This window comes from Episyrphus balteatus, chromosome 3, assembly GCF_945859705.1.
Source record: "Episyrphus balteatus chromosome 3, idEpiBalt1.1, whole genome shotgun sequence".
In the NCBI taxonomy this organism is placed as follows: domain Eukaryota; kingdom Metazoa; phylum Arthropoda; class Insecta; order Diptera; family Syrphidae; genus Episyrphus; species Episyrphus balteatus.
In genome coordinates this window covers 112,063,454-112,079,714 of record NC_079136.1, presented here as the reverse complement: position 1 = coordinate 112,079,714, position 16,261 = coordinate 112,063,454, and the positions used below count along the sequence as shown (strand labels likewise).

The 16,261-nt window shown below is 31.3% G+C and overlaps 1 protein-coding gene across 3 annotated transcripts in view; it reads left to right on the top strand.

Annotated features, from left to right (window-relative positions):
- The window catches only part of LOC129916082 (GTPase-activating protein CdGAPr), a 146,139-nt gene that overhangs the window by 107,005 nt on the left and 22,873 nt on the right, over positions 1-16,261 (top strand). For all 3 annotated transcript variants that reach the window (XM_055995862.1, XM_055995864.1, XM_055995863.1), the window contains one exon: positions 12,319-12,929. In XM_055995862.1, coding sequence (XP_055851837.1) covers positions 12,450-12,929 — 480 coding nt within the window. In that variant the 5' untranslated portion in view covers positions 12,319-12,449. The remainder of the gene's footprint in view (positions 1-12,318; positions 12,930-16,261) is intronic.

The following is a 16,261-nucleotide window of genomic DNA, read 5'->3' as shown; positions in this document are numbered from 1 at the left end:
ACCTTTTAAGCCACAGCACTAAGAACGAAATATGTATTGACACTTGATCTTATTTCACACTAAATATAAAGTACTAATCCATGTCCAAAGAAAACTTCTTGAAAAAAAGAACATAACCTCTATCAACAGACACAGAGTGTAGACGTATCACTTATTTTGTGTGTAACTTAACGTTGCAATCATGTTCAAATTGGAAATGACAGCGAAAAACTGCTGGCTATGCTACCATAGCCATTGTGTCTCCATGTCACGATGTTCAATGTTCATACAAACTAAAAAGTCTGCTGCTAGAGCTAGAGCTAAGCTTCCCTATATACACTCATAAAACCTACACGTATCTTTCAACTTTGTAGATAATATCCACATGTGTAACGGTATTTCGTCGTTGCACATGGTTACCTTTTAGCTTGGAGTTGTTTAGTTTGGTCTCTTGGCTTGTTTTATTTTTTTTTTCTTCTGGTTTTTGTGTGTCGCTTCCAAATATTATTAGTTCCGGTCAATAACTTTCGATTGTTTGTTGCCGTAGCTCGTTGCCGATAAATGATGTTTTTCCATCACGAAAAAAAAACATACAAATTTTCAAATCCAAGTTGTAAGAGTGAGGTTATAATGGGAGAGCTCGGGGTACTGTAATAGTTTTATTGAAATTTGTCAATTGGTGGTTGTTTTTTTTTTTTTTTTTGTTTCAAGTTGTGGATTTAATTTTCATATAAATCGTGCTCTCGTAGTGGGTAAAAGTAAAAGTATCTTTATTTTACTGCACTCGCTATAAGTGAAAATCAAAATTTCTCTTCCTGTATTATGTTATTTTTTTTTTCTTTTCTAGGAGGTTGGTTCTGTTTTTTTTTTTTTTTTTTTTTTTTTGAAAAATTGCACGTTGGCAATCTAATGAAAAGATTTATATGGAAAGGGAAAAGGAGAATAGTTTATGAGTAAAGTTAAAGACATGAGTGGTTTTTGTTTTTTTGGCAAGTAAGTGTGAGAGAGAGTTGCACAAAAAAAAAAAAAAAACAAATATTAGACAAAAGAAAAAAATTAATTTTAGGGATCTTTTAAAAGCTTATTTTAAAATAAACTTGTGGCAAAAGTTTAAAAAATAGCTGCAGTTTTTCGTTGAAGGTTACCCTATAAAACTTTAAATGCTGAACTGAAATACAGTTGAAACTCGATTAACCGGGATGGTCGGGACCGAGCCCATTACGGATAATCGAAAATTCCGAATAATAGAACTTTCTTTTCTGAAACAAAAAATATATTTATTTATAGGCTATTGATTATGTCGAAAAAAACATGGCAATAAGGAACTAAGACGTTCACGGGTTTTTATTGCAGGAATCGTTGAATGGGTTATAAGAGAAGATAAAACCGCGGAGTGCTATTAAATGAGAGGGTGGAAACTGAAGATGTGGTAGCAAAAGCCCCCTTTTTGGTTTTTTCAATATACCTCGTAAACCAAGAAAAATTTTGATATATTGCACATAAAACTTTTTGTAGAGAATTAAATTTCCTATTGGAATAATGTTTTTTAAAAATTGAAAAAAAATTTTCCATACCAAAATAGTCGAAACAATCATAAAAAAAATATCAAAAAAAATCGATATTTTGAGTTTTTTTGCTTTTTTAGCTGTACATTTTTTGTGGGTTGAGATAGACATAAACATTGCTCCAAAGAAAAAAAGAAGATTAAATTTCCTTCAAAATGCTGTACTCACTAAATTTTTTCATTGAAAATTAACCGAAGTATGGCCATTTTAATCTATCTTTTTTTCGCATTTCTAGTTTTACTCAAGTAAAACAGAATCATTTGAGGGGAAAGTACGATAACTTAAGCACCAAGAACTGATAATAAGATTTTGTAGAGGGTTTAAATACAATCATTTTTTACTATGGGAGGGGGGGTCTATGTCCCCCCGTTTTGGCGGGAGGGGCAATTTTCTAAAAAAAATACTTAAAATAAAAAAATTATTAAAAAACAACGGCAACACTTACAGTTTTGATTGAAACTTTTTTCAAAAGCTAGAATTATAAACTTAATATTAATTTTAAAATGAAGCAATGTTTATGTCTATCTCAACCCACAAAAAATGTACAGCTAAAAAAGCAAAAAAACTCAAAAAATCGATTTTTTCGATATTTTTTGTATGATTGTTTCGACTATTTTGGTATGGAAATTTTTTTTTTTTTAATTTTTAAAAACATTAATCCAATAGGAAATTTAATTCTCTACAAAATGTTTTATGAGCAATATATTAAAATTTTTCTTGGTTTACGAGGTATATTGAAAAAACCAAAAAGGGGGCTTTTGCACCCCTATCTTCAGTTTCCACCCTCTCATTTAATAGCACTCCGCGGTTTTATCTTCTCTTATAACCCATTCAACGATTCCTGCAATAAAAACCCGTGAACGTCTTAGTTCCTTTCTAAACTACATAATCAATAGCCTATTAAGTATTTATTAAAAAACTTATTAAAAAAACGAAAACAAAAATAAGATACTCGTAAAAACCAAAATTCTATTTTCGAACATTTGCAGCTTCGTTGTAACAGTTGATGTAACTTTCTAGAAGCTGCATCCCTATAGCGAGACAGCTGTTCCTTTAGCTTTAGGCTGAAAGTGTTCGTGCTCCAAATCTTGGACAACATTCCGAACGCAGCCTTTTCCTTCCCGTTAATGTCGTGTTTAATTCGGTCTTCGGTAGAGACAATACTCCAAAGATATTGAAATTTCTATTAAACTTTCTTTTACGGATTTCGAGTAATATTTTTTTAATAGAATAATTAAGTTCTGAAGTTCCGATTGATCAGGTTTATGCACCTATTACACAATGTGTTACAAAATAAAAAAACATGTTAATTAGGTACTTTTGAAGTGCATCATATTATGGCACTTAAAATTTTTCTAAAGCCTCAAAATTTCAAGTTATTGTCAAAAAAAACGTTTTTTTCAATGTTTTTAGGCCTAAAAAACTTAGAATGTAGCTTAAAACGGTCTCCAAATCTTAAAAAAAAAAACGTGGAAGAAATGCCAAACTTTGAGATTCAATTTAAAAAATCTACACGTAAATTGATGTTTGGATATAAAAAGAAAATATTTTTACAAAAAAAAAAAATACTTCAATTTCAATTCAATTTAGTTTATTGAACTTGTTATCTACAATTGACTTAAGATTAACTTATTTCTAAGATACATTGATTGATACAAAATTTTGTTGGCACAGAGGGGGCCTTGTATAAGGTTAGGCCCCCTAAGAAATACTCCTCTATTTAAAACTGTAAAAACATCTCAAATTGACCAAAAATGACTTAGTTGTTTGAAGCCTGAAAAAATTGAAAATCGGTTTTTTCACAATAACTTGAAACTTTGAGGGTTTATGAACAATTGTAAGTGCCATTATATAATGTACTCATTCATACCTACAACATCTGATAAGTCACTTCAAAAGTAATTAACATGTTTTTAATTTTGTATCAGTATTATTGATTTTTTTTTATTTTAAGTTTAATGACTGGCAACCCTATGAATTTAATAACGGTCCTACCAATTTGTATTCTTCACTATGTTCGTCATTTTGTATGCTTTCACCTGCTCGTCAGGCTTTTAAGTAATCAGGTTTTTATTTAACTATTTCTTTTATTTGTTTAGGTATGAAAACGCCTGGCAACTCTTTGTCCAAACCTCGACTTTTACCAATTGGGATTTCTCTTAACTCGTTGTAGATGTTTCAGTTAACCGTGTACCTATTGACATTGGATTCGAATTTCTTCGCTAGAAAAATCTAATATTTGTCAAGTTCTTGAGTATTATTATGTTACTTAATTTTTTTAATTATGTAAAATTTTATCGTATTAACAAGAAAAATATAAATCCGCAACGTAATTTAACTTTGACCCTAATATTAGTAGCATTTTCATGTAGTACAACAAACTTTATACATTCTATCTTGCTTAAGTATCCCAAGTCTGTCATTTGCATTTGAGTTTACTCTCCTTGAACTATGATGAACTTTTTTAAGGTTTTTGATACACAATGCACCAACTTTATAATGATGCTGGTTTGAAGAAGTTCAACAAGAAAGTTTTGCAGAACTTCAAATTATATACATGATGCGTTTGCGTATTTAATTTATTTCATTATTTAACCTTACAAATGCATCTTGCAATTAAATGCGGTTTAAGTGTAAACATAATCACTCGTGACTGACGGTAGTTTAATGGTCGACCGGGATAACTAATTGCGAATAAGAAAGTTTCTTTTAGTTAAAAAACCATGAAATAGGAGTTCAGGTGGGTTGTTTAGTGCTATCGTCGGCGAAGAAGTTTTGAAATTTGTTTTTGAAAGAACAAAACAAAAATGTCGGAAAGATTATTTGTTTTTGTTGAGGAAGAATGAATGAGCAGTTGTAGTTTCGGTAGAAAATTGAATTTTCTGCAAAAAGTGAATTTAGCTAAATTTTCCAAACATTCAAATATTTATTTCTTCGAATTTTTTTTTGATTTATCACGTCGACGGAAGTGATAATTTGCAACTTTATCGTTCAGACTATCATGTGTGGTAATTATCTGCGATCTTTTATTCTAACTTTAAAAATGTTTAACCCAATAGGGAAAGGACTCATTAAGCAGACTTTGTTCATTAGTGAAACTGTGAATTTGTTTCCAAGAACTTTGTCTAATCTGCACACCATAACGTCCAAGTTTCAAAAATTTAATTTATTGTCATATTAAATGCTTTCTCTGCATAGAAATCTATTAAGTTCCGTTTGTCATTATTTATTCGTCGCATAATTTTTATTATTTTCAACGTATTTACATACGAAAGTGTATTCCGCCAAACTTGTTAATCAAGTAGTTATATTCCTAATCGCAGTTCAATGAACACTTAAAATATTTTTAAAATCGAAAAAATTTAACAAAAAAAAATCTCGAATGTTGAGTTTATGGAAAACAAAAATAATCTATTTAAGAACCGGCTAGTGTCACGCGAAATAAACTCACGCCGGCGTATATTTTTTTCAGTTTTTTTTTATTGATAACGAGCTTGTATCTGTATATTTAGAATTTAGATATAAATTCAAAATTAAAATACAACGTCGTAAATGATTAAATACGATGTTAACTCAGAGTAATTTACATAAATTAAGATTTTTTAATCGGCTTCTTCAAAATTTTAATTATTAATTTATTCATACAAACAAAGCATTGATTTTTTTTTTCTTTATTTTGTGAATTAACATTTCATTTTTAGGAGGTTCCAAATTTGTATATGAAAGAAAAATACTTAAATCACTGCCGAAAATAGACAAACACTGTCTACGTCTGGATGGATTGTTTGTTAAAGAAAAACTAATTTCTTCACGATATAAACTATTTGAAACTATTTTTCTTTATTCAATTTTAGCATGAATACTGACTGACTTTTTAGGCCTAATGCTCAGGTTGTGGCAAGGTTAATTAAAAAAAAAAAATATCACAGGATTGTAGTTGTCTTTAATGTTGCTTGTAAATTCTACGGGAAAAACATATAAGCCATGTTATATTGGTAACTGTTTACTAAGATTCTGGTAAAAAGCGAATTTTAAAGAGCAGTGAGCAGCATATTGAAATAGCAGTTAAAGGCGCAAATTACTCCTTAAATTTCTCCCTGATTTGAAACATGACTGAAAATAGGGAATACAAAATAATTCAAAAAATAATAAGAAATAATTTCTTGAATGTCTGCACTGAAACAATGGTAATTTAAAAGAAAAAGTGCAATTTTAAAGAGTAAAAAAAAAACAGTGAAATTTTTATAAACGTCGAAAATTTTTAATGTTTTCCCTAGTCATTTGATGGCTTCATGTTTATCATTGTAAATAAAAGAAAGAAAAAAGAAGGGAGCAAATTAGATGAATTTGGATTTTTGTAAGGCTGGGTCTGAGCAGTGAGCAGCTATATTGAAGAGCAATCGTAACTGCTCACTGCTCAGTGGAAGAGCAGAGCTATCGCAATAGCTGCCTCAGCTCTACTGTTTACGTAGGTTAGTAATATTTTATACGGTAAACAACTATTCAAGATTTTTAAGTATTAATTAAAGTTTTTGTTTGTTGTGGTTTAAAGACTAAATTTTTGGGTAAAGTAATACATTTTTTGACCCTTAACAACAAACGATAATACTAATAAAATAAATAAGAGAAATCGTTTGTTTGTAGGGTAGTATCGCTAGAAGAAATATGATATCTCCAGATTTGAGGAGATATCTGTCAATTTGTAGAATTTTTGCTTCGTCGTAGAGCCTCTTATAAAGTAGGTATTTCCTTCCAGTCCTGTCGTACTAATGCTTGTTAAATTGTGGGTTTATTTCTCGTACTTCCGGAGTTTGCAGGCATGTTTTACCCTGATCCTTTGAGGGTCTTAAGATTGTAGGCTTTGAAAGTTCCTGCTCTTCCGATATACAACATTTTTATCCCAACACTCTAAAAGATTGTTGCCTTCTTAAATATTGTATGAACTATCATGTTTGTTGACCATAAGTTCTGTAAGAGTTTATTTCTCGTAAAACTGAATTGCAGGTTTTATATCTTTTTTTTATTCCTGTTGGAATCAACTAACAAAAATATTTCATGGATTCTTGTAGAAACGTGCTCCCATTACGTTATTTTTGGGTTCTTAGAACCAAAAATTTCATCATGAGAATCCTCTTTTCCATCTCCAGAAGCAAGATAAAAAATAAAAGTCGATAGAACTTCCTCAAAGTATTTTCCCAAAAACAAACAAAAAAATTCAAGGTGCATCATACATAAATAATTAACATGTATAACCATCAAGCACAATTTACTACCAGTTAGCATTTGGGAGAGAGAGTCTCCACAAAAAAGGGGAAAACATCCTTGCTGGTATTTTCACTATGTGCATTATATATTTTCTTCTCCTTCTTCCTCCTAAAGGCATAGAAATTTTTGCAGAAGCAAAGTCTTTGAAATTTTCCATCTTAACATTCCATTCCAATGCAGTATAGTGGTTCTATTCGTGTTCACAGAAACACATTATGATGATGCTGCATTTTCTGTAGGATATTCTTCCAAATAAAGAGGAATCTTTGAAACAACTATCATTGCACAGTCTTAGTTTTTTGTTTTCTTTCTTTTTTTTATTATTTTAAACCCAAAGGCTTGTTTTTGCTGTTGTGTCATTGATGGTGACTCGAAAGTACTTGCACAGCCATAGCCAAACAAATACACACACATACTCCCTTTCGACGAAATTAGTTAATTGAAAAATTTATTTATGTTCTCTAGACAAAACACAGGATAGTCAGGATGGATTTGCCTTTTTTGTTGGGGGAAAATAGGTTGAAGGTTTAAGGAGAATAGGACCCTTTTTTGGTAATAGAAAATGATGTCAACTTTAATGGCTTCTTTAGAATGTTTTGGGCACTTGATATAAGGAAATGCAATTTATTTTAAGTTTTAAGTAAAAAGTAATTTTATTATGGATTTAGACAGTTTTTCTTTATGGCTTTTGTTAAAAGGATTAATGAAGAAGTGAATAATTGTTTTCTGTCTTTCATTTATTTCTCACTCTAATTTATCAATTTTGATTAAATTTCATTTACGTGTTTAGTTTTGGATTTATCTACTTAAAACTGACATTGCAATCAAAGAAAATAGGAAAATACTGGGTTCTCTAATTCAGTCCTTCTGCATGTCTTTTTATTTGCTTATTTAAACCTGTATTTAAACTTATAAAATAATGCTCCAAAAGGCTTATGTTTTTGGAAATAGGTAAATAAAAAAATATTTCTCAAGTTTCAAGTCTATAACTTAAAGCCTGTTTCAACTAGAGGACTAGAGCCCAAAAGAACTAATTTCGCAAATTATCTCATTTCAAGAGTCGCAAATCGTATAAGAAATTATTTGATTGCGAGATTATCTCATTTAGACTAGTTGTAGTGAAAACATGCCATTAATTCTAACTTGTGCCTTCAAGCGGTAGTTTCTTATAGAAAAATTAAAGGGTTTTGGACCTTGGTAAATTTTTAATTCCAACCAAAAATTTGAAACCTTACAAACATAAACCTTGTAGCTATCATCTGAATTAATTGATAAATCCATTTGCGAAATAATCGAAGGTTGTTTCAATAACACTGGATTACAAAAAAATTAAAATTTTTGGACACCAAGTGCCGTTATACTTTTCGTATAGATTTGAGCCCAGAAAACTCTTATTTTTTCTTTCAGCAATAAAGTTTTTTTTGCAGAAATTTCCTTTAAAAACTCGATTTTTTAAAATGTTTTAATACATTGCACTTAAACATCTAGAGTGACTTAGAAAAGTTGCTCTAGTGTTTGTTGCTTATTTACTCAGTTTTAAGGCGCCCGCCGCCGGCTTTTTCAGATTAGTCGTTTATTACTCATAATCCAGTCAAATAAGGGTTTAACCTCGGAATTAATGTTAGTAGAAATTTTTTTTGCTCAATATCTTCCTTTTGCCATTCTATAACATATCTCAAAAGTCTAGAAAAATCCCATGTCCGCTTGTCGCGATTTCATGGTCAAATCGTGAAATGGAGATTTTCAAAATTAGCAAAAATAGGCTACGGTATTATATACACATATGATACATGATTTTAAGGTATTTTTTAATGCTGATTCCAAAAAATCTAAAATCAAGACAATTTGACGTCTCTGGAAAAAGTAAAACCTGTTTTTCATCTGTCAACTCATATTATTATAACAGTTGCAAACTTACTGCCGAAAAACCCTTAAAAGTTATGGTAGATGAACCAAATTTTGCATGAAGATTTTAGAATCCATCATTATTAAAAATCAAAACAATCCATTACAAAAAATATATATACCTACGAAATAATGGTATTTTTTGATCGAGGGGCAAATTTTAGGATATGCACTGAAGAAGATTCTTGTTCATCTTAGGAATAAGTGCTAATAGGCTAATTTTTTCATTTTAATCTTTGTTTGGATATTCTTTAACTACCCTCAAAAATTTAAAAAAATCTCATGTCCGCAAGTCCTAATTTTCTTGGTTTGAAAATAAGGTGCAGATTTAAAAAAATTGAAAAACTACACTTCAGATATTTGTGTCAGATCAACATGAATTAGGTGCATTACTTTTCAGGGATGGTCAGGTTGACTTGTTTGTGAGTTTTGTTGGAATAAGTGTTAAAAAATACCTTTAAATCATGTCGCTTATGTTGGTATACATATAAAAATTTAAACTTTTCTTATTAATTTTTTAAAATCTGCACCTTATAATCCATCATTATTAAAAATCAAAACAATCCATTACAAAAAATATATATACCTACGAAATAATGGTATTTTTTGATCGAGGGGCAAATTTTAGGATATGCACTGAAGAAGATTCTTGTTCATCTTAGGAATAAGTGCTAATAGGCTAATTTTTTCATTTTAATCTTTGTTTGGATATTCTTTAACTACCCTCAAAAATTTAAAAAAATCTCATGTCCGCAAGTCCTAATTTTCTTGGTTTGAAAATAAGGTGCAGATTTAAAAAAATTGAAAAACTACACTTCAGATATTTGTGTCAGATCAACATGAATTAGGTGCATTACTTTTCAGGGATGGTCAGGTTGACTTGTTTGTGAGTTTTGTTGGAATAAGTGTTAAAAAATACCTTTAAATCATGTCGCTTATGTTGGTATACATATAAAAATTTAAACTTTTCTTATTAATTTTTTAAAATCTGCACCTTATAATCCATCATTATTAAAAATCAAAACAATCCATTACAAAAAATATATATACCTACGAAATAATGGTATTTTTTGATCGAGGGGCAAATTTTAGGATATGCACTGAAGAAGATTCTTGTTCATCTTAGGAATACGTGCTAATAGGCTAATTTTTTCATTTTAATCTTTGTTTGGATATTCTTTAACTACCCTCAAAAATTTAAAAAAATCTCATGTCCGCAAGTCCTAATTTTCTTGGTTTGAAAATAAGGTGCAGATTTAAAAAAATTGAAAAACTACACTTCAGATATTTGTGTCAGATCAACATGAATTAGGTGCATTACTTTTCAGGGATGGTCAGGTTGACTTGTTTGTGAGTTTTGTTGGAATAAGTGTTAAAAAATACCTTTAAATCATGTCGCTTATGTTGGTATACATATAAAAATTTAAACTTTTCTTATTAATTTTTTAAAATCTGCACCTTATTTTCAAACCAAGAAAATTAGGACTTGCGGACATGAGATTTTTTTAAATTTTTGAGGGTAGTTAAAGAATATCCAAACAAAGATTAAAATGAAAAAATTGGCCTATTAGCACTTATTCCTAAGATGAACAAGAATCTTCTTTAACGCATATCCTAAAATTTGCCCCTCGATCAAAAAATACCATTATTTCGTAGGTATATATATTTTTTGTAATGGATTGTTTTGATTTTTAATAATGATGGATTCTAAAATCTTCATGCAAAATTTGGTTCATCTACCATAACTTTTAAGGGTTTTTCGGCAGTAAGTTTGCAACTGTTATAATAATATGAGTTGACAGATGAAAAACAGGTATAACTTTTTCCAGAGACGTCAGATTGTCTTGATTTTAGATTTTTTGGAATCAGCATTAAAAAATACCTTGAAATCATGTATCATATGTGTATATAATACCATAGCCTATTTTTGCTAATATTGAAAATCTCCATTTCGCGATTTGACCTTGAAATCGCGACAAGCGGACATGAGATTTTTCTAGACTTTTGAGATATGTTATAGAATGGCAAAAGGAAGATATTGAGCAAAAAAAATTTCTACTAACATTCATTCCGAGATTTACCCCTTTTTTCTCCTTATTTTACTGTATTATCAAGATATAGCCCGAATACTAAGAAGGCTGGAAAAAACAACGACAAAAAACTTTGAAAAATCATATCTCAAAAACCTATCCATCGTAATTTTTTTTTTTAATGATTTCCGAGTCCCTGAGGTCAAAGCACCTACACTGAGCCAAAAAACAACGTAAAATCAATCGAAACCACTTTGAATCAATGGAAAATCACTACATTTTTAGCCTAAAGTGGAAAATGATTGAATCAAAGTAGCACACTTTAAATCTAAGTTGTTCACACATTAAAAAAAATAAAAAAAAGTAAAACTGGCATCCGCTGGGGATCGAACCTGCTATACCTGGGTTGACAAGCTTGTGCTTTACCACTGTGCCATCTCACTTATAAAAATTGATGTGACAAACTGTAACTTAAGCATAGGACGATTTTTAGAAAATAAATGAATATATTTTTCACCATTGATTCAATGTAGAACGGATTAAAAATTACTATGCGTTTTTTCTCTGGGTGTACGTAAGAAAAAAATAGTGTGATTGAGTGTCCATTTTTGCTGTAAACCAGTGTTATTTGCAAGCGTTTGCATTCGAAATACTGTAATCACTCGCGCAAAATATTTGTTACAGTTTGCGAGTATTTGCAAATGTTATGAAGCTATGATAAACCAAATTTAAGCAACAATTTTGCGCAAAAATATTTTGTCTTGCGAAAATGTAATTTTCTCTAATTGTGTGAACTTCTCACAAAAACTCCAAATCGTTTTTAAAACTGTTGAGGGTTTGTGTGCACGTTTAATCATTTCAATACCTACGCTTGCGACAAATTGATTTGTAATTTCTAAAAATGACCTTAAATCACTATGTCTGACTTCCTGAACAATATATTATGACAAATTGTAGTTTCAAGTTCGCAACCGATTAAACATTTTTGACCGGAGGGCTCACTCCCAAAAGACCCTTCTTGTGATTTGATTTATTTATCCCAACACCTCATTTCTATTTATAAAATCAACAAGCACAAGATCAATACCCTTTAAAAAGCCTAAAGTTAACCTTATCATTATTACGTCTCAACAATTAATCAATAAAATCAAACACGCACTCAAGATTACTTCTTCAAAAAATGCCTAAACAAATGCAAATCCCTCCCAAAATGCCAAAACCATAATTTTTAATTTTCCCTTCGGGGCCTATTTGAATCTTTTCTTTTTCTCATTTCTTTTGACTAATTTAATGTCATTTAACAGCTATTGATGAATTAATTAAACTTTTCTTCAAATCCACACGCTGACGTTAATCGGTTGTTGTGAAAAGAAAAAGAAAACAAAGTTCTTTCGAAAGCGCAACAACGACGACGAACGCCTAAATGGTTCTTAGATGCTAAACCATCAGATATTGATGACTTCTTACAGTTTTTTTCGTTTTGTTTGTTTCGGTATTCTTATGAATTCTTAATGAACTTCTAGGATTAACATAACTTTTCTTATAGATTTCTTTTATTTTGGTTTTATTTGCAGACTCAATCGGCTAACACAGAGACAGAGAAACCTCTTCAATTGAAGCTTGGAAGGCAAACACGCCACAAGGCCAGATCCTGTTGAGGGCTTGACATCTGCATGTTGTGCCGGACAACCAGAAAATCACAACAATGACTGAAAGGTTACGTTCGATAAATATCGGTGGTAGTGGCGGCAGTAATTCTGGCGGTGGCAGCTCTGGCTATACGATAATTGGAGCACCAACCCTTATTTCGAGTACTTTTACAGGAGCTACAGCATCGCCAGGCTTGACAGCGATTGGAAGTAATGCCGCAGGCAGTGTCGTTGGATTGATTGGCGGTGGCGGGGCAGGTGGATATAATCTAAATGCCGCAAGCAATGGTGGCGGCCTCGGTGGTTTGGTTGGAGGAAACAATAATAACAGCGGTAGTGATACCGAACCGGACTTGTTGCCGGTTATGGCACAATTGAATTTTCATCTGATGCAGGACCTTGGCAATGCTGGAGTTGAGTGTAATTCAATTATGAACACATCACAAATTTCGACAGCGTCAAATGATTCGATTTCAATTGGGGTACAACGTCATCCATCGGCTGCTTCATCGTCGGGCAAACATTTGGGAGCTAAGGTAAGTGTAATATTTGTTTGTATGTGTAAATGTATCATGGTTTTGATAATAAATGTGTTCAAATTGATACTACGTCTGTCTTGCCCAGTTGTTTAGCTCATTTCTACGATACAAGCATTTGAGTTCACAAATCACATCTCTGTAATCCTAAAGGAATATATAACATTGAAAAGCTTCTTTATCTTTTGTATTGGAAAGATGTTGCAGAATTAATATTCAATTCAAAGTCCAATTAAAAAGTCAAATCAAAAATAAATCTTGGATAAAATCGAAGTATTGATTATACGTGCCCATGTCTTGGATAGAAAATTTTATACATACCTATTTAGTTTTTCGGAATTGAAAATTTGAATTCAAACCAAAATCGTATCCATGCATCTACATGAAAAGTTATTGATTGAATTTTATATCTAATTGATTTTGAAAAATTCTGAAAAACGAAATTTAAAGAATAATAAAAGAATAGAAGAATATTCAATAAAACCTGTTAACTCCACTTTTACACTCGTGACAAAATTGTTAAAAAATAAAATATTTCTAAGGCTACGACCACGTCCTGAGCGGCTGAGCGGCGATCCTGAGCGGCAATTTCAAAACCCTACAAGTGCAAAAAATTCGATGAGTATTCGGCTCGCACGCGGGAGTCCCAGGTTCTATTCCTATAAGTGCCAATTTTTTTTTTTATTTTATAATTAAAAAAAAAATAAATAAATAAAATAAATCAACACCTAAAACCAAAATTTCAAAAGAATCTAATGACCTGTTTTGGAAAAATTAACAATTTTTCAAAAATCCAAAAATGCATTTCTTCAAAATTTTATTTTTGATTTATACTAAGACTATATAACTGCTTTTGTATAAAAAATGTTGATAAAATTGAACTGTGCCCCAAGTTCCCCTACATTTTTTTTTTGACAGCCAAACTTATGAAACTTATGAAAATAGCTAACGTATCCTTAACCTGTTGAATCGTGGTCCCTATCGGCTCCCAGTAAATAGAACACCGTTCCTGTTTTTCAGTCCCATGTGAGAAATCAGGTAGTTCACTAATGTTTTCTGGATATTAATCATACAAAGTCACCACAAATTTTTCTGAACAAGTATTCCAAGCTTTTTAATTTGTAAAAGAAAAGACTTTTTACATTTTTTTCAGTTCGATTTGAAAATGCGGCGTATATTTAAAAAAGTAAAGCAAATTTTCTGCTGTTTTAACAAGAATGAAATCCTTGCAAAATAATTAACTTCTTAAATTTCAACGGTCTTAGGGCGATTTTGTTCACTAGAAGTTAAACATAACTTGGGGATTTTTATCTTCAACTTCTGAATTTGGATTTGTTCACGCAAAGTTGACGTTTTCAACTTGAGAGTTTATAAACTTCCAGTTTTCTCAACTTCCCGAAAAAGTAGAAGTTTGCCGACCAAACTTCTGAGTTTGCTTCAGATCTTTATTTTTCTGTCAAAATTTTGTTGGCAGTTTTTGCGTTAACGCTTTAATAAGCAAAAAAAAAGAGAAAAAAAATCCACAATTAAATAGAGAGTTGCATTGTTTATATTTTTATATGTATTTTATTAAAACCTTTAAACCCAAACATTGTGTTAAAGAAAAAATACATTTTTTTCAAGTAAAATGGTTCTTCTTCTGTTTTTTTTTTTTGTTAAAAATTTCTGCTGGTACCACTCCCGAATTTGTATGCCGAAACAGATTTTAGTTGGATTTTAAATTCTTGAAAAACAGTGCACATGCACATACAATCGATTCGTTGCTAATAATAAATCAAGTTAAAGTCTCAAGTTAAAGTCAACTCTCAAGTTTCTCAACTTGAGAGTTTGCCTCAAGTTGAGCAATAGTGAACAAAATGGCCCTTAGTTAATTTACATCTCGAGTTCAATTATTTTTTACGAATCCGAAACTTGCACTGTAGAACCCATAGGTATCGAAAGTAAAAAAGAATAGTGGGCTACCTCTTTAATACATTTAAACAGAGTTGATAAAAACCCAAAACATTTAAAAATCTTTAGAAAATACTATCAAGCATTAAAAAAAGAAATAGGCCCCATTGGTTAATCATCCAAAATGTTATACATTGCAGTTGCAATCCAACAATATCCTCAAGCTACTGTTTCAATATTTTAAAGACTTTTTCAAGTCTTGAATTTCCTTTGAAGCCGTTTAACGTATAAAATGCTTCTTTTGTTGACTGAAAACTGAAACTTTCTTATTTCAAGTTCTTATTGAATGTAATAAAGAAATTTAAATGTGTGTTTTTATGTTCAATGAAAAGACACAATAACTCCTTCGAAGACATTGAAAATGCTTTCTCAATTACTGGTGATAATTTTAAAGTAAGGGATCCATTTAACATCCCAAACAGACAAATTTGCTTCCGGCAAAAATATTTACCTTTTTTTTAAGTCTACATCAATTTGAACCGGAAATTTTCCGAGGATATAGAAAATAAACTCAATTACTTCCTCTTGAGTCAAAATTCAAAATAAAAAAAAAAAAACGAAAAAGCCATACCACTCGTCGAATATTAATGTCTTCATTTGGCATTCAAAACATGCAACCAAAAACGTGTATCATCCAATGTAAAAGAGATTTATGACAAAAAAAAAAAAACCTCCAACCCTAATATTTTGTTTGAATAAAAAATAAAAGCTTGCAAAGGATGTAAAATGGTGGCGATATAAATTTTCACGCCAACCCGTCAGCATCCAACCCCATATATTCCTCCCGTCAAGCCACCCAACTTTGACTTCGTCAATTCAATTTGACAAGTGACATGCTGCATGAGGATGGTCGTTAAAAGAACTACCACACAGTAAAAAGAGATAGAGGTAGTATCTAGTCCGTGAACAAAATTTCACACATGTTTCAGTTCCTCTGACGCAAACAAAATCGATACTCACAAGCCCAACCGGCTAAACAACCCCAAAAAACTCATCCTTACCCCACCTTTTCTCACGTTCATGGGTGTCTGGCATTTCTCTTGCCAAATTGACAACAGATATAGATTCAAAAAAAGGTGGCAGAGCGTACACAAAACTGAAGTGAGGTGACCCTTTTTTGAAAGCGACGACGACGAAGAGGGCCCCAGCCCAGACATTAGTATCATTCCATAGCCGTAGGTTGTTTTCAACCCTCAACAAAATAAAATTGTAAAGAAACTTTTTCAGGTTCAAGCGGTGTGCAGGTTTTTTCGCTTTGTTTCAAAAATAACCGGCACAGACCGAGTGGAGGAGTATGGGTGAGTGTTTCGGGTAACTTTGCAAGTTCTTCTTAATCTGTCTAATGATCACTTCAAACCCCCGGGCGATAACGCTCCCAGTCA